Source organism: Rhopilema esculentum, chromosome 17 (genome assembly GCF_057945365.1).
Source record: "Rhopilema esculentum isolate cy_ngs chromosome 17, ASM5794536v1, whole genome shotgun sequence".
Taxonomy (NCBI): domain Eukaryota; kingdom Metazoa; phylum Cnidaria; class Scyphozoa; order Rhizostomeae; family Rhizostomatidae; genus Rhopilema; species Rhopilema esculentum.
This window is the reverse complement of record NC_142831.1, coordinates 6247969-6268081: the sequence shown is the minus strand read 5'-3', so window position 1 is coordinate 6268081 and position 20113 is coordinate 6247969. Positions and strand designations below refer to the sequence as shown.

At 35.9% G+C, this 20113-nt stretch overlaps 2 protein-coding genes across 2 annotated transcripts; both read right to left on the bottom strand.

The window, feature by feature from the left end:
* Positions 1–254: 254 nt before the first annotated feature.
* LOC135681940 (mitochondrial glutamate carrier 1) lies at positions 255–8260 on the bottom strand. The gene is made up of 9 exons (XM_065196613.2): positions 7927–8260; positions 6445–6594; positions 5405–5460; positions 3940–4030; positions 3197–3254; positions 2665–2722; positions 2093–2216; positions 1276–1330; positions 255–602 (listed from the first exon to the last, which is right to left on the bottom strand). The coding sequence occupies exons 1-9, from the start codon at positions 7935–7937 to the stop codon at positions 255–257; spliced, it is 951 nt and encodes a 316-aa protein (XP_065052685.1). The 5' UTR covers positions 7938–8260.
* Positions 8261–11979: 3719 nt separating this feature from the next.
* On the bottom strand, positions 11980–19908 carry LOC135681934 (serine-threonine kinase receptor-associated protein). Its single transcript, XM_065196600.2, has 8 exons — positions 19749–19908; positions 17940–18075; positions 17701–17782; positions 17057–17129; positions 16176–16272; positions 15562–15693; positions 14280–14416; positions 11980–12921 (listed from the first exon to the last, which is right to left on the bottom strand). The coding sequence occupies exons 1-8, from the start codon at positions 19861–19863 to the stop codon at positions 12719–12721; spliced, it is 975 nt and encodes a 324-aa protein (XP_065052672.1). The 5' UTR covers positions 19864–19908; the 3' UTR covers positions 11980–12718.
* Positions 19909–20113: the final 205 nt, after the last annotated feature.

Genomic DNA, 20113 nt, shown 5'->3' with positions numbered 1-20113 from the left:
TGAGCTCGAATTAAAATGTCTGTTAATGACTTCCCAATCCTCTAATTTAAACTTCGGTGGGTAATATGATATTTGAAAACTTGGCCTGAGAGCATTATATAAAAAAATAAACCACATCAGACACCAAGCAAGGCTAGGAAATAAGAAGAAACATTCTAATTCGACGCCACAATCTATAAACAAGCAAGGGCACTAACTGAATTCTAACCTCGTCACTATTCCAAACTGTGAGTCGAACATACCCTCAGGGACAATCACTTGAAATCTCTGCCGGCAATCTTCTTTGGTTGCGTGTACCCAATGAGTGTTTCTGCAACTCCAAAGAAATAGACCATTTGTGCTATGCCAAAAAGAGGTGCAATGACGATTATTCTTGGTATTGCTCCTTTGTAAAACGCAGTAATTCCTTCTTGCTTGAAAACCTTCACGGCACAGTCGATGATACCATTGTAGGTTGGTTCGCCTTCAACGCGCTTTAATACTTGAAGACGTGTTTTGATGACGTCTAAGGGATTCACCGCAAGAGATGCAGTCATTCCAGAAAATAAACCAGCAAAGAGAGAATGAAGAGGGTGTGGTCTTGATCCATCTGCTCCGTAACCCTAAATTAAAATAAACAAATACCTTTGCAACCTAAGTTACAGCACATGAGCCTGAATGGCGACAGGAGTGAGAGCACGGTTAAATATTGACACTACGATGTGGGTTAGGGGTAGGGTGAATGTTTTTACAAACGGAAAAAAGAATCAAAAAAGGGAGTTGAACTCGCATTGTATTAGTTTGTAAGTCACTTTGTCTATCTGTATCCCCACAATTGCATTTGCATAACAGATATTACCCGAGTTCACCAAAACAATGATAAATCCTGGCTTACTGGTACATGGTATACGGTCTTGTTGGAAAGCAAAAGATATGCAATTCCAACATCATTTCAGTTATAAACCTTATTTAACCAAGATGCCAGTCAACCTGCACGTGATACTCCATTTTGGGTCACCACTTTAGACAGGGGGGTTACTATAGGTGGGTCAGAACTCCGGTTATACGAAAGCCCATTTTGTAAGGAATCAAACCCACTGTGAGAAATATTTCTACAAAGTAAACCGACATACAAATATGTCGTCCTATCATACAAAGATTCGAGGGCGAGATCGAAACATCGATACATGAGCTTGAAAGACAAATCCGTCGATGCCGACGAATTAAATAACACATGATACGATTGTAACTGTTCGAAGTTACCGAAATGCGCTTACTAAAAATTTAAATACATACCTTAATATTTATGTAGGCAAATAGTGGAAAGTAAATGCAAGAGAATGGTACGTCCCTAGAAGAGAATGCAGTAAGATATAGAGGTTGTTGCGTCAGGCCTGAAAGACTACTGGCGGAAAAACATTGAAATAAGATTGGAAAAAATCGAAATTGAAGAAAAAATCGAAATTGAAGACAGTAGCGCAAATTATCGGGTGCTGGGGGGAGGGGGCAATTCGATACGACGTGGAAAATATACCTCAAAATTTGAAAGTATAAAAGAATTGTGCTTGCCCTGTGTTTGCCCCACCACTCAAAACACTCGATTTCGGCCAAAGGCATGAGAGGCCATGTTTGTATTTCCAAATGTTTGATTTGGTATCAGTTCGGCAAAGACAAATTCAAAATTGAATGCACCAACCGCTATTTTAGCTACATGCTATGGTAGTTTAGCTGCTTTGATTTGAATCAGCTTCTAAGAAACGGTGCCAGGAAAGAAGCCTATAGGATATCTGTCCCATTGTTATCCTTTGCAGGGATGTTCATGGTGTTATAGGGCCCATCCTATAATAATGACAATATGTGGAGGAGACTTGGTTTTAAAAACAGTTTTTAGAGAAGGTGGCCTTCCTCATTTACTTTTTCAATCAATGATTTTTATCTGGGGGCTACTTTAAACTAACTTATGCTGAAGGGCAGCCCCTGCTCAAGAAATCAAAAATTAAAATTTAAAAACAAGAAATATAAATAAATCGAAAATGACACCAATATTGGAGACCACATCAATTAACTTAACCAACAGTTTCCATTAATATAATTATAATCACGGGAAAAATACCTGGCAAAGGTTGCACCTAAGCCTCGATAAACTGCACCGATACCATTCTGTTTGATAAGATTAGCAGCTACTTGGGTGGCGCTCGTGGAGACAGCAGATCCATCTGCAGCTAAAACTGATTTGTCTGTTGCAGAAAAATTAAGCCATCGTTATACAGAATAATCATTAAAAAAAACTAATTGATTACAATGCTACTTGAAAGTAGGAGGCTATATTTATGGCTACAAAGTAATTACGGTGGTAATCTTAAAAAGTGGAACACCTAAGTTGGAAAACGGCAAGGAAGCATCAATGATTTGAAATCTTCCACCACTGAAGGACAATTGAAAATCACATTCCATTGTTACACCAAACAGGTAACAAGGAAAAAGCATAAAATAGGGGGTGCATTGGTATTCCAATTGCTAGTCATACCAGTTGTAGAAAACCTTTTTTATAAAAAACATCGTCTATACGCACATTGACCATGATTCACATCTCTCAAAGCGACTAAAGCATAGAATTACTTCAACATGTTTTTATAAACTTTGAACAACTGAATTAAGAAGAATATTAAAGCATTTTAAACTTACTCCTTCCAGAGACTTGCATTTGAATTTTTAAGAATTCCATTGGCGTTGTTACAGAAACCTGAAGATGAAAGAAAGCTGATTAAAACATTATCGAAATAAACTAAATAAAAGGTATCAAATATGTTGAAAGGTCAGCTTATTTTACTGAAATGCAAAGCAAATAAATAAATAAATAATTATTGTTAGGATAGGATAGCAGTAGGCTGCTTAAACAATAAAAACAGCTCTAAATTCCTTCCCATAACTCCGGTTTGACTTCTCGTCAATTAATGGAAAACTTCTGTAATTTCCCCTACTCCATAGTCAAGCAAAAATAGCGGTGACGTGGCCAGTAATCGTGAAAACTACAAAACAGACTGCACCTTCTTTTGGTTGTATATTTGAGGAAAGTTTTCATTGCTTTGGCAAGAGGAAGTATGAGCCTTTTTAGGGCTACGAGTTTCATGATCCACTATCACAGCTTTTACTATCAGGATGGTCATGTAGGGGCTTGAGCTCTGAAATTCCAAAGCAACGACTTAGCAAAACTCACCTGACAAAATCCAGCTAAAGCACCAGCCAACATCTCATATTGCAAAGGCAAGAAACTCCTTCAATAAAAATTTAAGTACATCAGGTACAGCACACAAAGCTACCCTGCATAGTATCAATAATTTTGACGAACAATACAATCCACAGACCCAAGAGCATTTTAAACAATGCTTTCGTGAGCTGCATTACTCGAAATTCAATATATATTATCCCCAGGTATAAAAACGATAAATGAAGAAAATGCCCAGCTTATTCCTTGTGATTTTCCCATGAACATATCTCGAAAAAAAATTGTTCTATTGTCAGTTTTATGTTGGTTAATGGCAGCCATTAAAATGGACGTGAATTCCCTTATTGCGTATTTTGCATCATGTAGATGCTAAAGGTCATGAAATAACTTTATCTCTGTAATATAAACACCCAATCGCAAGTTAAAGCCCCTAGAAGATTCTGACCCCGTGGTTCGGGTCCTTGAATTACAGAGGTCTGGGGCCTAGCTCCTTTGACAACGTGATGATGTAAATCCTAGCGATTGAAAAGCAAAGTAAGATTCTGTGATGTAATGGATTATGGTAATGTTGTTAGGCGGATTGGAATAGATAATAGCATAAGATCTCAAGTAATACTTGCATATTAACAAGAGTTAGAAGTTAATATGTGGTTAGGGTCATATTACATGATGTATATCGACATAAACATTGAAATAAACACAGCGATGCTAGCAAAGCACACCAAAATACATACGTTCTTCCTCCAAAAAATACTCTCGTTTGATCATTAACTGCAAGCTTGATGGCTTTTTCTGGATTTACTAGTAAGATATTTACACCAAGACCTAAAATAAACAAACAAGCAATTTTCAATCCAGGGGCTCAGATATTAGACAAGTCAGGGATTTAAAGAGAGGCATTTATGAAGGTAACAAAGAAAGTCACAAATGTAACGAAAAAACGGCTCTATGAAGCTGTTGGGTAAAGTTATACGTCTCAATAAACGTCTCAAAGAATTCGTTTAAAAGATTTCAGGTCGAAACTATTGTGGAGACAATAAGTAGAACATAAGAAAAATTAAACAAAGCCTTCAGTGACTTCCGTAAGTTGACTAAAATATACGTCAAACTGTCTGTAATTCTATGTAATACGGAATGATTATTTTGGTTCAGATTCAAAAGGTAAAGTTTGAAAAGCGGAATTTTTTGTTTTACTGCTTGAAAAAGGACCGTGGGAAAATGAAACCAACACTTCAGTTAGAAAGCTAAGGGCCAAAACCCAGTTATTGGTGGGCAGGTAAAAAACATGCCTGACCAGGCTAAACGGGACGACGACTGGTTTTTCCCGTTTCGCCGACAGAGAAAAAATCGTGTGCCAGAACCGCGTAACATTCGTACTTATTTAGCTACTTTGAAGTCAGAAATTAATGTAATTATCCTTGCAACGGTGATTGGTTTCGAAACCCGAGTTAATGACATGGAATCTAATCAGAAGGGGGTAAAAGCAGGACTCAAAAGAGGAAATACAAGCAGGACTTTACACAGAGTGCTTGATTTTCATTTCAATCGCAGTCAAATTGAGCTGAGGATCTGGTGTCTTTTCGTACGATATTCTAAATCGATTTTACTCTATTGTCCATAGGCACAAACATGGGCGTAGGGGTGTGTTAAGAATTAGGGGACATAGTGAAAAAGAGTCATCATTTGTTTTAGAGTGTTATTTCATGTAAAAATGCCACCTACAGATAGAAAAAGCACAATTCATCAAAAAGGGGGCAGAGCGCATTTTTTTTGGGAAAATATGTGGATGGACACATCTCCCTGGGTTCCTGGTTCCAAGGCATCGGAACAACAACATAGGTGTGGATGGACATGCATCACTTTGTTTCTCTCCAAGGGTGCCGCTGTTAAAATGGTGTGACAATAAAAAGGGGGCCAAAGAATAACGCAAACGGAATAAAGGTCCTATGAGTAATGGATGAAGGGGAGGTCATGGTATCATTGCAAAATGGTCTAACTTCAGCTTTTTTCATAATGTACTTGGAGTAAATTTACAAATAGGTTATAAAGCTTTGTTGTACAAGTCTTGTAATTTTAGAGAGTGAGAGATTTTAAAGGGTATCATAAGCTTTGAAAAAATGGAAAAGAAGAATCAATCTTTCAAATAAAAAATCCATTGAAATTAAAGCTCCAAATTAATACTGAAAGAAGTGAAATCACCTTTATAAAGTCCTCTGATTCCTTCTGTCCTTGCAACAACATAGATGCAATGAAAGCTGCAAAAACGTGTTTGTAAATTGAATATGTCTCAAAAGAAATGGACATTACACAGTTTTTCTATCAGTTGTATAATAAGAGACCACAATGCAAATTACAGACTAAGGGAGATAAAACCAAACTTTTTCAGTAGATGACTAGAACTTCTTTTTGGAAGAGGTCGATTGGTAAGCAACAATTGGTAACCTCACTTGTTTGACCAATGAATAGGATGTTCTAACTTTTTTGATATGTTTGGACTGTACAGTCCTAACTCAACCTATAAACAGCATCTCAGAAAAGCAAAACATTGAAAGTTATCCCACAATGCCCTACTTGCAATTACTGGCAAATCCTTACAAACATTGTACTTGCTGGTGAAGAGCAAAAAGTCCAGGATTGTAATCAATTATCTAATAAAAGGATAACCAATGAAAGTCTCTTAAACTGATGTCTTTTCAAACTCATTTAAGTCAACCATATCAACAACTATAATTTTAACCATATCATTCATTTCAAAATAAACCTTAAATACAGAAACATAGCAACAATGCACAGCAAAAGTCTTTGATTTAATATTCTATACTTCATATCCCTATCAATGTTGTTTTATGTCAAGTTAAGAAGTTTAGTGTCATCCAATGGATCCAATTTAGACAGCTTTTGATATTTAACTCTACAACCAAAATTGTTTTTTGGGGGAGAGGGTACGGAATTGATGTTTTGTCTGGAAACAGTTAATTTCACTAAACAACAATAAAGCAACTGAACATTCCAATGTCCTCTGCAGGGGTTATAGATATAAACTAAAATAGAAGTCCAGAAGGTTCCAAACAGTCTGGATACCAGGGTTTTACAATATATGTTATTGGAGGTTCTTTTACTACCATCTCATACCATTAACCAATTTGGCTAAAAGGGGATGCTTGGAACCCTATTCCCAGCAAACAGAACTGTATTAAAAAACATTAAAACTTATTTTCCACTAAGTCTAACATGCTTACACATTTTTGTACAATTTCTTAACTTGCTGAGAGCCAGCCTTGGCCACTGTTCTCTGGTCCTGTAACCTGGTCTTTGCAAGATCGAGTGGAAAGATACATGCTGTACCAACAGATCCAGCTATTGCGCCATTGAGAAGCTTTGCAACAAAGCTACAATTGAAACAGAATAAGGTACAAATAGGAAATGATGTGATAAGCATTTCTGAATATAATTCTGTAACTCTTCTAGGTTCAAGGGCTAATAAACTGAGATTCAAATCTCATTTCTGAATCTGATAATCTTTTAATGTGCTACTTAAACTGTCATTATACACTTATATATCTTATTTGCTGTTGAAAGGCCAGACCACATAGCCAATCTCGAAGATCTATGGGGTGGAGTTTTCCTCTTTGAATGGTGTTGGCGAGACTAGCATCTGTTGCTGTGTGGCCTACACAGAAATTTATGTGAAATGTTGTACTGGTGGAGCACTAAGTCTCTTCTATGATTGTTTTTGTGTGTACTTCTGCATCATCCCCATTGTATTGATAAATGGCCTGTGAATTATGCAGGGAGGTTGGATGGCGTTATGATTACAAATGAACCTTGGCATTTACCAAGACTTTCTCTGGCCTACCTTTGGAGTGAGGTTTACATGGAATGCACCCTGGTTAAAGGGGCAGAATGCATTTCAACAAGCACTGAGTTTCAAAAACAGGCTTCTTAAACTGAGGAATGTACTGCATCTATGATGCTTTAACTAACTGAAAAGACACAGATGCAAGTACCGGATTGACACCAAATTTAAACAGGGAGTAAATTTCTGCCATTTAAAATCAGGCTGGTTGCATTTAACGCCTAACCTATGCCAATTTCAAGATTTCAAAAGTGGCAGATATTTCAGTGGTGAGAATTAGGTTCTGGGACAGCAGAAAATGAGCAAATTGCCTAACACAATGTTGTGTCTATGAATTTTTCGCGTAATACGCAGTTTTCACAATTTGAATACAAAATTAAAAATGACCCAGAAAAGCGGAAAAATTTCATACTAAAGTGCTTTCTTTCAGGAAAAACTATAAGCTAGTAAGCAAAAATGATGTCTTGCTCTGATATAACTTATACTCTAAGCTTATCCAATTAAGACTATATTTTTCTGACATTAAAGTATTTTTTGTCTATCATTCATCAAAATCGATATAAGGTTCAATTCTTCCTGTTTGAGGTTTGGGGGTCGAGGACAATCCTGTGGGAAAATACATTTTTTTGCCCAACATACATTTCTGGAAAATTACGGAAGACGTCTACCAAAAATTACCGACCACGTCGACAGTAAACGCTAACATACAGTGAGTCTATTATTTCTAATAACAAACGTCAAATAAATAATTCATAAGCGATTTGTTAGGATACCCAGCTTGTTGACATCAGGCCTAGGCCAAGTCGCGCTTCAAAAGACAATTTACCACATTTTGCAATTCGACACTGTTTCCAACAAGTTTTACCTTGATTCCATTATGAATTCTTTGTAATTTTGTCGCCTGCTCTTTGAAGCATTTGCGAAATATTTGGCGATAAAGACCTTTTGACACCAACGTCCGGAGATTGCGTTGCGTAATAACTCAATGAACTGAACATCACATGTGATCACGTGAACACAGTCTCGTGTTGACTTGCCACAAAAAGATTCTACAGATCTTTTTGTGACGTCATTTTCAATGTTTCGAAAGCTTGGGGTGGGCAAATCGTGCTCAAAGGGAGTTGTGCAAAACAAAGGGAGTGCACCGTACTTAATTTACCGGCAAGTAGCCTGGATTGATGTAGATCACTGGATTTCATAAATTTTTCTTCCTTTTGTTCAAAATTATATTTTACAGTTCCTCAATTTCAGCTTGTTCTTAATTTGTCCCTCGTTTTCTTATAAAATTGTTCTTATTAAAAAAAGCATAGCTGAGTTATCTAAAATTTATTTGTTTCGAAAATAACTTGCAAGAACTATATACATATATACATGCGATATTTGTTATTACAGGTTACGCTAAAGTCAGCTTATGTTGATATGGACCTGCATATACTTCTAATATCTGCGTCTTTGGCTTCAATATAAAGGGGCTAGATTACAAGAGTTCCTTTATCAACCACTAAAAGCACAGCCTACAGAAAAATTGGGGGAACGATGCTCCCTGCCTCCCCTTGCTTATCAAGTAGCCTTGTTTTGATAGGAAGCCAGCTAGCAAACGACTATTCGATATTAGCATAAGAAAAGAGCTGAAAAATACTAGTGGCAAAAACGGTAGACGGTTGAATTGCACAATTCCCAACTCATGTAATTCAGCAACAAGGTTACAATTTATTGACTAGATGTTTATTAAGGGGTTGTTATGGAGAGATACATAGAAAAGATTCATAAATACCAATGTAGAAGGTTACTGTAGTCTATTAAAGATTTCCGGTACAAACTGCTTTGTACGGCTATCAACAGGGATTTGAAGTTTTTAGATGTTTGGAAGCATAAATTGCGTTATGTTTCCGTTTTAGGCCTGCCATTTTGAAGATTGGCACTACAAATAGATAAATCCCAAGTAAGCTAAAGCAACCCTATGTTGTGTTCAAAGGCGAGTTTTTCCCTCGGTTTCTCTATTAGTTTTCGTTGACTGTAATTTCGAAGCTGAGAACTCACTTAACGTCGGCAGAAATACCATTTCACAAATAATAAGCCATTGTATTACATAACAGTATCATAAAAATCACCTGGACTTGCTTTGAACTTGTTTCGTTTTGTTTTTGTTTTTCAGTCATCTCCTGGATTGAAGTAACATTCAGCCTCCAGCTCCAACATGCTCAAAGTCATTCCAGAAGCACATGATAGAGCCTTTAATCTGAAAACATACTTTAGGTTTTTGTATTGTATCAATCTTCGCAATAAGAGCAAAGTGGATGAGTTTATCTAGGAAGTATTTCGCCAGTTATCATTCCAGACAATGGTATCGAAATTAGTTGCGGTATGTGCTCAGGAACAAACATTTCATTATGCTACTGTAGTTTTTCGTCTACTTCCCCTCACGAAATAAGAGGGATTGTTCAGATCATGATCAAAACAACAGCCAAGATCAAAGAATTGAAAAACGCGACATCACGTTCTTTGAGAAACAGAGGCTAAATTTCTATGACTGCTGCTTAAATTTGTGTTATACTTTGGAACGTGTGCGGAAATATTTTATATAAATCATGCGTGAATTAGAACAAAAGTTTTATATTTGTTCAATTCGAAATCCAAAACAAAATCAGAAAATATATCAAGGCAAGACAATGATAATACATTTTCACGTTGTGCTTAAAACTGTTTAATTCTTAAACTAGTTATGATATTTTACAGTTCAACCTCTTTTGCAAAACGACGACATTCCCTTGGGATATACCCAATATAATACTTTTGAGCCCCCGATAACTCAATCATTCCCTAGCTCTAACAATGTTGGTCGTTCTTTAGAGGGGAGGGGGGGGGGGGGTCGTGTGTTAGTGGAATTGAGCTCATTGTTTCTAAAGAGTTCTTTTAATTATGATGTCATGGATTTCTACATTTGAGGTCCTCTTTTCAATTTTGCATCCTAAGAAAAGGGTAATGATAGGGACTATTACAGAAAGATTCACGATTTTTATAGGGAACAACCCTTATAAGAAACATCAGGCTAAGATTTGCAAAAAACAAGAACAAAATAAGAAACAATGCAGGCTGAAATTCAACAAAACTCAAGAAATAAAATACAAGCAAAAATTGAAAAAAAGAATAGCAACAGAAAAAACGGAAAGCGACAAGCAAAATAGCACTAATTACTTAATCAAGCACAGGTTATGTCCGGACACTACCCTGCACATGAAATTCCATTACAAAATCAGAAACAAAACAAAAAACACGCCTTGCCGAAATTATGCGAAAAATAAGAAGCGCCAGGCTGAAACTGGAGCCAAATGTTCTAATACAAAAGCGTGTAATCGACTTTTTAAGTTCCAACAGTAACTTGTTGGGTAGCGTTTTTGCAACTGGAAGCAGTAAGGCTTGTCAAAATTTATGTTGTTTTGAAATACTCATGACATTTCTGTTCGCTTCTGTTCTAATGCTGTACTTAGATGAGAGAAGTATATTTCTTACAGCCACTAAATAACCAATGGTTGACCAAACAAACAGAGAAAATCATGTTAACAGTTTGCACCCTTCTGCAAAGCGGTAGCCTGTGCTCCAGACCCCTAACTTGAAAGTAGAGGCTCTGGAACACAGGCTACAAACAGTGGCTACAAAGCGGCGAAATCCCAGAGCAGCGCACAGTGGTTCAAGATGGCGGACAAAGCTTTTGCTTCGCCTTCATCAAAAGCTACGAATCGATCGATCGTTTCCAAATCATAAATATCGTTTATCGAGAGTCTTCAATCAAGCAACCATTTTCTCACGCAGTATCTTTGGCAATTGTCCGGGTTTTCCTGTATACAGTTTCAAATGAGCAGTTTTCAATTCCTTTAATGCACGCGAGCTCTATTAAATTTGGCCTAAGTTATTACTTGATTCGCTGTACTTATGTCAAATACATTTAAAATATAATGGGGATCCTGCGGCGAAACAACATTGCGAACTTTATCAAAACTGTCAAACAGCGCTGCTAGATGTGTCACCAACAGCAACTATGGCTTATCTACTATAAACCCAAACTTTTTCCTATCAAAATTTTCAAACGCTAGAAAAATCTCGTTTTACACCCATGGACTTTCAATGTAGCAAAAATAGCTTCTACAGGCTCTTCATAATTTCCCTTAATAATTTCTTCCTAACGTTTCAGTGGCTTCAATTAGGATGCCTCAATCTTATGATGCCTCAAACTCACAATCGATCAGAATTTCTAATCCACTCATTCCGATTGGCGATCTAAAATACTGCAGACTGTAAACGTTTCCAATTAATTTCCCATATGGGTTAAAAAGATGAAATAAAAAACCTCATCTAAATAAGAGTTTATGACGTTCTTGTCTACTCTTCAGTTTCATTTATTGGGTTGATATCACAATATTCGATTTTTGTATTTTTTATGATTGCGTTCCTGATAATTTTATGTTGAAGATAAAAATAACTTACAGAAATTGCCGAAATTGTTTTGCCACCGAAATTTTTCAAGTTCTCACTGAAATTTAAACCGAAACTTCAAAAATATGACCAAATTTTTTCCCACCGAAAATTAATCTACTGAAACTTTTGGCACCTGATTCTTTCTTACTTAATATAGTTCTGAAAAATGAAAATGAGCTTGGCTTTAGTCACTTTTTTACTTTTTATTTAATATTACAAATATATTCTTAGCTTTCGATAAACTTGTTCAACAATATTTTCACGTAAACTGTTGTTCTACGTATTCTCACAGTCCTCTATATATAGTAGTCCTCTTTATCGAAGGGGGGTACCCTCAATAAATGTACTGAAAAATGAAATGAAGAAGGCCACCAAGCAAGGTACCTCGAATTCTATTTAATTGTGAGTTTATGCTTATCAAAAGAACAAGAAAAAAAACTTCAAGTTCCCATAAAATTACCCAACGTAGATATTTATCTCTCTAATTAAATGACAATTAAAAAGACATATTCCAACAATTATCGTGTCTCTTGTAGACCCATTTACAAGATTATTTTATACGGGTATCTATCAAACAGACAGTATTGCGAAATGTAATAGATATTGTTTATGTTACAAGTATCCTTTGAGAGTTTTAGTCATGTACTGTAAGGTAAACAAAAAAGTTACAGTGAAAACTCTTGCCTAACTAGCGCCAGGAGTTTTGCATTCCGGACAAAAACTTTTAAAAACAAACTAAAATTGTCCAGTTTACCGACTTCGAAAACTAATAACCCTCCAGTCCCCTTTTACGAGCGAGAGTCAGGACATCCAAGGGAACTAAGAAATTATGGAGAATATGTACGGAATATTGATAACGGATAATATGGACAGAATATGAGCCTTTCTTGTAACGATGGAGGAGATCGATTCGGGGTAAACTTAGACACAACTGTACTTATCACATTGAAATGGTAAATACAGACAAGGCAAAATTATGGTAACTTGCCTAGAGAACTAAGGTAACAAGAGTACTAAGGTAGGGTATTACAAGTAGAGGAGAACTAAGGTAGGGTATTACAAGGCGCGTTAAGAGATTTCATAGATATTAGGACATGTTTTCAAGACAAAAAAGATTTGTTTAAGGCCCCAAGCATTTAGAGTGGCAACCAGTAAAGGAAATTCTTACTAAGGGAGATTATGGTTTAAGATTCTTCCGACACTGCCTCAACACCGTTGACTACGCTTGGCTTTTCGTCATCTTCATACGATCGCCAAAGTCCGTATGTTTTACCAATGACTGTCTGCCATAAACGCAGCGTGCCGTCTTCAGAACCTGATGCATACAGCTCCCCGTCTGGTGAAAACTCAACACAGTGTACTGGGCCAAAATGTCCTTTGAATGATTCTAGATTAAAAAAGAGTGGTTATTCTTCAGGCAAATTTAACAAGCAGTCTGGGAGCAAAGTTTAAAGGCTTGCACCTGAGCCATTTTGTTCGTGCACGAGGCTCACCAATTCACCAATACACCAATTCACGAGGCCTCATTTTGAAAAATTCTCCAAATTCTTTTGTATATAATTTTTGACGTCAGATTCGGATTGAGAGCAATGATTTTAATCTACTTAGAAGTTTTCATAATGGTATTGCTCACGAAATTGATTTTATAACGACATTTGATTTTATAAGGGATTTGACGGTGATTGGCAACTAGGGGGGTAAAGTTTCCCCCCGTAACGATTTTTGCGGTCAAATCCCTCACAAGTTTTCAAACTTCATTTCTTTGTAAAATCTAAAATACAAGCTCAAACAAGCTCAAGCTCATATAAAATACAAGCTCATATGAAAAATGTATTCGGCCTAAAATTATGGCGATAAAACCATATCTGAGCTTCGTCGTATAATTAAGTTTGGAGAAACTTCTAAAACGAGGTCGTAAGTCGAATTGGTGTATAATACTGTGCAAAGAATGGCCAATATTATATGGTGATCGCCAGCGCGAGAACGGAACACCTCTAGTGGAATTCAGAAGTTCAGTCCCATTCTCCAACAACTTTATTTTACTTGCTCCTCTACGAACGAAGAACGTCGCCTTCGAATGGTTATTGAAACAAGTCACAAAATTATCTTTCAGCAACCCATAAAATCTGAACATAGCATTTAAATACAACTGTTTGAGATCCCAAAACATCTAATCAGGGCTTTTCATCCGCTTAAAAGCTGAAAAGGGTCTTAGTTTAAGGATTGAGTAATCACAGAAAAGAGGTCGAAAACAAAGATGTTTTATCAGCCCCTATCATACCGGTATGTTCGCTTAACACAGGAATACAATAAAAAGGTGGGCGAAATGTCTGTCCTTGATCAAACATCGCCAGCATCGCAAAACACAATGTTAGGTGTCCCGACATCACGTGTGTTTACGACGCAACTTTAGAACTGGGATGTTCTGAGATCAAATACTGGTTCATCTTTTAAACCGTTTGCACAGACCTTAGAATTTGACCAAAGATATTTTAAGCCCTCCCTCTCACAAATCCTAAATATGCTTTGCGTTCCCTAGCGCCGGTCACGAGCATGCGCAACGCCTGTTACTAAGAGTGCGTGTGGCAAAATAGCTTGCGAGTCTCGGACTGTTAATGCAGTCACCTTTCCTCATTAATGAGAGCAAAATTCAATTTACTTCAAAAAGCAATTTCAGGCTAGGACTTAAAACCTAACTGTAAGCAAAAAGGAGAAAATCTGTAAGTTTGACTTGCAAAAACATACCTAGAGCATTTCCAGTTTCATAGTCAATTTTGTGAAGGCAAAAATCTTCCCCACCAGTGACGTAGAACTTCTTAGTCTGGTGCATCGAAGCAGCATATACCAAAGAGTTTTGTTCGTGCTGTTTGATAAGCTCCAAGCTGTAATTAAAGAAAAAGAAGTTATGGCAAAAACGTTAAATAACAACTCTATATACGTCAATGCATCCAGTAGTGACTTTAAAATAACAAAAAAAACCGAATGCTACAGAAAAGTGAAACAGTTGCTGTTGACAGATTTTGAGAATGAAATAAAATTGAAGCAAGGCAAATAAAATCTTATCTAGGCAAATAAAGTAATATGGGAAAAAGTCAAAACAAATTGTATTAACTAGTACGGGGATTTAGATCAGTCAGTCTCCTTGTGACGATGAAGAGAGTCTAGCAACAAATGCATGACATAAGCATCACAATCTGGCCCAGTAACTGCCAAATGTGGCTACAGATTTACCAAATCCGAAGGGAAAGGGACATTAACCTACTATTGATTAAAAATATTGCAGATTTTCTAAAATCTTGAATTTGCCACAAATGCTTGTTTTAATTTGGTGACAGCGAGATGCCCCCTAAACATCATCAGTAACGGAGGGATTAGGGTTGACCAGCCGTGGCACACGCAATGGCTGTCTCCTCGATATAAGTAAGTTCTATGTAGGCGAAGGGCAGCCCCCAATCGACTTTGGCCTAAAAAGCATGTCAGGGTATTGGTTGAGGATAAATAATAACGGTTCATAAAACAATACAAAAATTATACCTGCAAAGACACTAACTAAGTAACTATCGGTACAAGGACAAGGAGATAAAATCGTCAGATTTATTGCAAAAATAAAGAAGGCAGAAATCTTAATAACAAACGAATACATCCAATTGTGTCAATTATATATACAGAAGAAATTAAACTGGGATTGGCGGGCTTTCAATAAAAATCGTTTTTGAGAAGATAACGAAAAAGAAGTCTCCTTGAACCACATAGAAGTCTTGGGTACGGTCTTCTTATTTAGGTATTACGTCACTCATGTTGACCTTCTTTATTCAATCTCATGAGCATCTGTTTGACTGAGCTATTAATTTATGATTATTTATGATTGTTTCGGCAGCTTCTTAAGAATTATGCAAGATTAAAGTATTAAAGTGCAATTGGTCATCATAGAAAATATAAATGCTTTGTTGCTGGACAACTTCTGCAATGTATTGCACGCTCAAGGGTACGCGACGTAAAGCGGGAAGGTCCCTTAAAAACAGATTACCTTTCAGGATCATAAAAAGCTGTCGTTTTTCCATATGTGACAATCAGTATGTCTTGAGAAAGTTCCATATTTGTCACTTTTGAGTCTACCTGTATCTGTTGTACCATACTCCCTGATCGCACATCCCATTGACTGAAATGTGAAAACGAAAGAGTGACAAAAGTGACTTGGTCTAGCATGGTACATTTATGTTAAAAGTTCAAAAGTTTATTATTCGAGCCATTTCAAACATTAACCACTTTGATTCAATCTCGGGGGATTCAACCTTGACGGAGGAAGGACTCTTATACTGTGAAAATATCAAAATACTTCTGTGGTAACAGCACATCACATCACATCACATCACATCACATCACATCACATCACATCACATCACATCACATCATTGAACATCACACAACAACATTATAAAAAATCTTTCAAGGTTTCTATTTTGCTTACAAAGAACTTTAGCTTGGTTTTACACAATTGAAGCTGTGAAATAAGACTATCGCCAGTAATCTCTTCTACACCATATCATATTCATAAACTTTCTTAAGTATACATTAAACATGACAGTGTCAACGTAATCTTTATTATTTTTTCATCTACTTATTATATACTAGTACAATCACCTTATAATTTTATCTTCACCTCCATTGAAGACAGTATCGTTTTTAAACCACAGACAGCGCTTTGAATTTCCGGTTAATCCATCCATAATAAGCGGGTCTAAAAAAAGATATATTTTTTACTAAAACTTTCATTTGTTTTTCCTTCGCATTCTCCTCGGTAAAGAAAATGTTAAAAAGCTTTAATTCAAAATTTCAAGATGCCGCGCAATGTTATCTCTACAAAAGTCATGATTTCCAAGAATTGTGATTTTGCCATAAGTCAAAATTTGCTACTGAATGCGGGGTGAGGGGGGGGGGCAATTAAAGATTCAACGATGAACATTTTTCTAATAACTGGCAAGCGCAGTCATATTTCAATGTAGGCGATTTGCGATCTTTCTACATTAATATAAAAATCCTGATTTGTGAATCTACAAAGAGTTCGTCTTTCTCTTCACAACGTTGGGAGGGATCAACGGTTGCTAATTAGGCCTAGTCAAAAAAAGGAAGCAAATAAAAATATTATTCATTCTTACTGGTAACTTTTGATTTCATCTACATATATTCTGTTTATTCTTTAAGCCATGATCTGATAATTAAATACCAAACAAAAAGTGTCAGAAAAAGAACCTAGTAAAACACGTTATTAATCTGCTTCTTCTTGCCATCAAGAAACTGGCACCAATCGTAAACATGTCTTCCTTAAACCACAGAACATAGGAATTTACATTCTACGCTAAAAATGGATCCTCGTTATCCTTTTATCCTTGCTTTTCTTAGAAGGTTTCAGAGCCTTAAGTATGTCGAGAAGATGCTCGAAAACATATCTTGACTCTGCCGATTGACATTAGAAGGAAATGCTCAAAGTTTTCAGGTTAAAAAACAAATCATCATAAGATTACCTGAATCTGTTTTTTCTATCGAAAATACTCTAAGCTTTTTGTCATTACAAGCAGTTAACAGCTTTTGGCTATCCTGGAAGAGAACAAAGTGACAAATTATAAATAAAGCCTGAAAACTGTTAAGTTGCAAAGAAAGTAAATCTTTTTACTCTCATTATTTCCAGTGTCAAACTACAGGGTTGGTTTATATTCCATTTTTTGGACAATCTCATCACCTATCTTACTTAATAATAGCCAAATTCTTTTTATGATGAGCTTTTACAGAGTAAGGAATAAGAACAGTTCAATGTAAAAGAACATTGTTTTTTTTCTTGAAGCATGTCAAAGCAGTTTTTTTAAGTTGCTAAACTTGATTCTGTTTTGTTTTAGCAACTACAGACAAAATTATTTTTCAAACCATTCTTAATGAACCTTTTTTATGGATTTATAAAAATAGTGCCAGCCCACTGCTATTACACATGAAAAGCAGAAACAGTTGAGTATTGGTATCAGCTTGGAATCATGATGTCCCGATGGCCACCTAAACTCCTATTGGCTGCATTTTACAAGAGGTTGTTGTTTTTAAAATACAGACCTTATTGTCAAAGTGAACAGTCAACTGGTGGGATAAGAAGTGTCTTTTCCCTTTGGTTAGACATCCTTACCTGGGAAAAATCCACTGCTTTTACAATGTGTTTGTGTGCATATGTTGTCAACTCGGTCCCATTTATTGCATTCCATAATTTCCTAAACAGAAATAAGAAAGCATTAGAGGAACAAGGAAATTTGCATCAGTACCCCCATTTTGTGATAGTCTTAGGGGAAGAATCTAAGGGATTCAGAGAATCTTACAAAATGCTTCTTACTATTTCATAGATATGCTAAAAGTAAATGAGCAACTCACGCTGAAAAATCAGCAGCCCCAGTAGCAGCTAAGGTGGCATCTTTATTGATTGTGGCACCCCAAACTGCACCTTTGTGTCCCTCGAATGTACCTATCCAGTCTCCTGTCTCTCCTTTTCTTAGCATTGGCTTGCCATCTTGAAGAACGTAAGAAAAAAGCTAAGTATATTTCAAAACTTCTTCATTTTCAAAGCAATTTTTTAAATTTTGTGCCAACAAAAAATTGTTTGCAAAAAACAAATAAGAGACTTTACCACCCAAAAAGCTCAATTTCCACAATTGGTGCCTATTTTACATGTTTTTTATTTTTTATCTTTCCCTTAAAATCTAGCTTTTATCATCAAATACTTTTGCTTTAGGTTTTAAAACTTTTCTTCCTGTTTTTATGTTGAGTTTCACTTATTTATGTTTTCATAGAACAATTAGATCTAAAAGAAAGCAGCAAAACACTAGTACAAAAAACTCATTTTTTGGCACATGCTACAGCTCATATGCTAGCATCACCTACATAGAGGGGATCCACCACCAACAAATACAGGCCATCATAGTTACAGGCCATCATAGATATAAACATAACTCCAATAAGAAATTAACTTTAATAGTAACAGAACTCTGGAAATATCATTGCAAACATACTTGTTGCAGATTTCTATATTTGGTGCTAGACTGGCCTGTTTATTATAGGCTAATTGGTTTCAAATCCTCTTGTAACCTTATGAATTAAACTTGGGTGATTAGTATGAAATTCTTCTAAGTTTCTATTCCTATAGCTATCTGCCAGCAAATTTGTTTCTGGCTAATTCTCAGCCACCATATTTCACCATGTTGTACCTCAATGCATAATTAAAATCTGTCAAGTTTAAATTTCCAGATGCCTTAGATTAATCGTTCTACCGTAATTAATTATATTGCTTCTTTATTGTGTACTTACACATTATATAGTTTTTGGCTTTTCAATTGCCTGGGACACATGCAAAATTTGTAAGATTTCAAAGGTCTGTAAAAATTAGGCCTGTCAAAATTGATTAAGATCAGGATTGTTCCATTTGATTTTTTAGCTACATAGAGGTAGTATCTCATGTTGCAGAAACTGAAAAATATCTTTTTTTTCAAAATTTGAGTCATCTTTGTTTTTTGTAAGTATAAAAGGGTTTGTTTGCTAACTTTTAGAGTAATAATGCAAGCAAAACAGGAAAGCAGGAAAAACATACTTTGTTGGCTTCTTTAAAAAACTCAAAACGATTTTACATAAAATATACCTAAATTTGAAAAATTGATGCTTAAGCAGATTTAGATGCAGTTTTATGAAATTCTTGGCAACTATTTTGATGTTAATCTTAACTCAAATCTGTTGAATTTACATATGGAATGACCTAGTGATATAAAATAATACAAAATATGGCATTCTCTATGGTTAAAGAACAAACTTATACACCAGAAGATAATAGTATAATCAAGAATATGAAAGAAAAGAAACAGTTTAGCTTAATTGTTTAAAAAATAGCTAATAAAATTTCTGAAAAAAAAATAGCCTACACTAGCCTAATTAGCCTAATTAATAGGCCTACACTTACAAACTAATTCATCTTAATTTATTTTACATTCATCTTAATTCATCGTACTTAGGCACATTTTTGTTGTTGATATAATGCCTGAAATTTTATATTTTATTTTTGCATTCGATACTAACACAGGACAACTGATTCTGAGCTTCAAACTGAATGAATGTAAAAAATATTGGGCCTACTGCGCCAGATTAAATCGTAAATTTCGTGGAGATTACGAAGGAAGAACATAAAACGTAAAATACCTTTGGATGCACTTAGCATATATGAGCCCGTTTCAGTAATACCAGAAAACTTTAGGTCTACGACGGGTCTTTCGTGCCCTCCACAAACTAGAGGTACTTGTCTGATGGCAGCCATTTTCTTTCCCACGTAGGACGCGCAATATCGGAAAGGTCTGGTGCTGAGAATATGCAGGATGTCATAACCTCCTCATAGGAATGTCTCACCTCACATTAAAATATCATCGACTGTCTTTTAGCCAGAAGCCTCGGTCATTTTTACTCCATACAGCACAAATGGCTAAAAAGGCACGGATGAGGGTAGTGTGCTAAAATTACAAGTCATTACGAAGTGATTAAGACACCCCTCCATCAAAACACTCAGTTAT

Coding starts and splice junctions, on each gene's coding strand:
- LOC135681940 (XM_065196613.2), bottom strand. Junction 3,255..3,939: donor GTATTTTTTGGAGGAAGAAC/GTATGTATTTTG, acceptor TTTTTATTGAAG/GAGTTTCTTGCCTTTGCAAT. Junction 2,217..2,664: donor AATGCAAGTCTCTGGAAGGA/GTAAGTTTAAAA, acceptor TTTCTGCAACAG/ACAAATCAGTTTTAGCTGCA.
- LOC135681934 (XM_065196600.2), bottom strand. CDS start 19,863: ATGGCTGCCATCAGACAAGTACCTCTAGTTTGTGGAGGGCACGAAAGA. Junction 15,694..16,175: donor GGTGAAGATAAAATTATAAG/GTGATTGTACTA, acceptor TTCACATTTCAG/TCAATGGGATGTGCGATCAG. Junction 14,417..15,561: donor GCTTTTTATGATCCTGAAAG/GTAATCTGTTTT, acceptor CTTTAATTACAG/CTTGGAGCTTATCAAACAGC.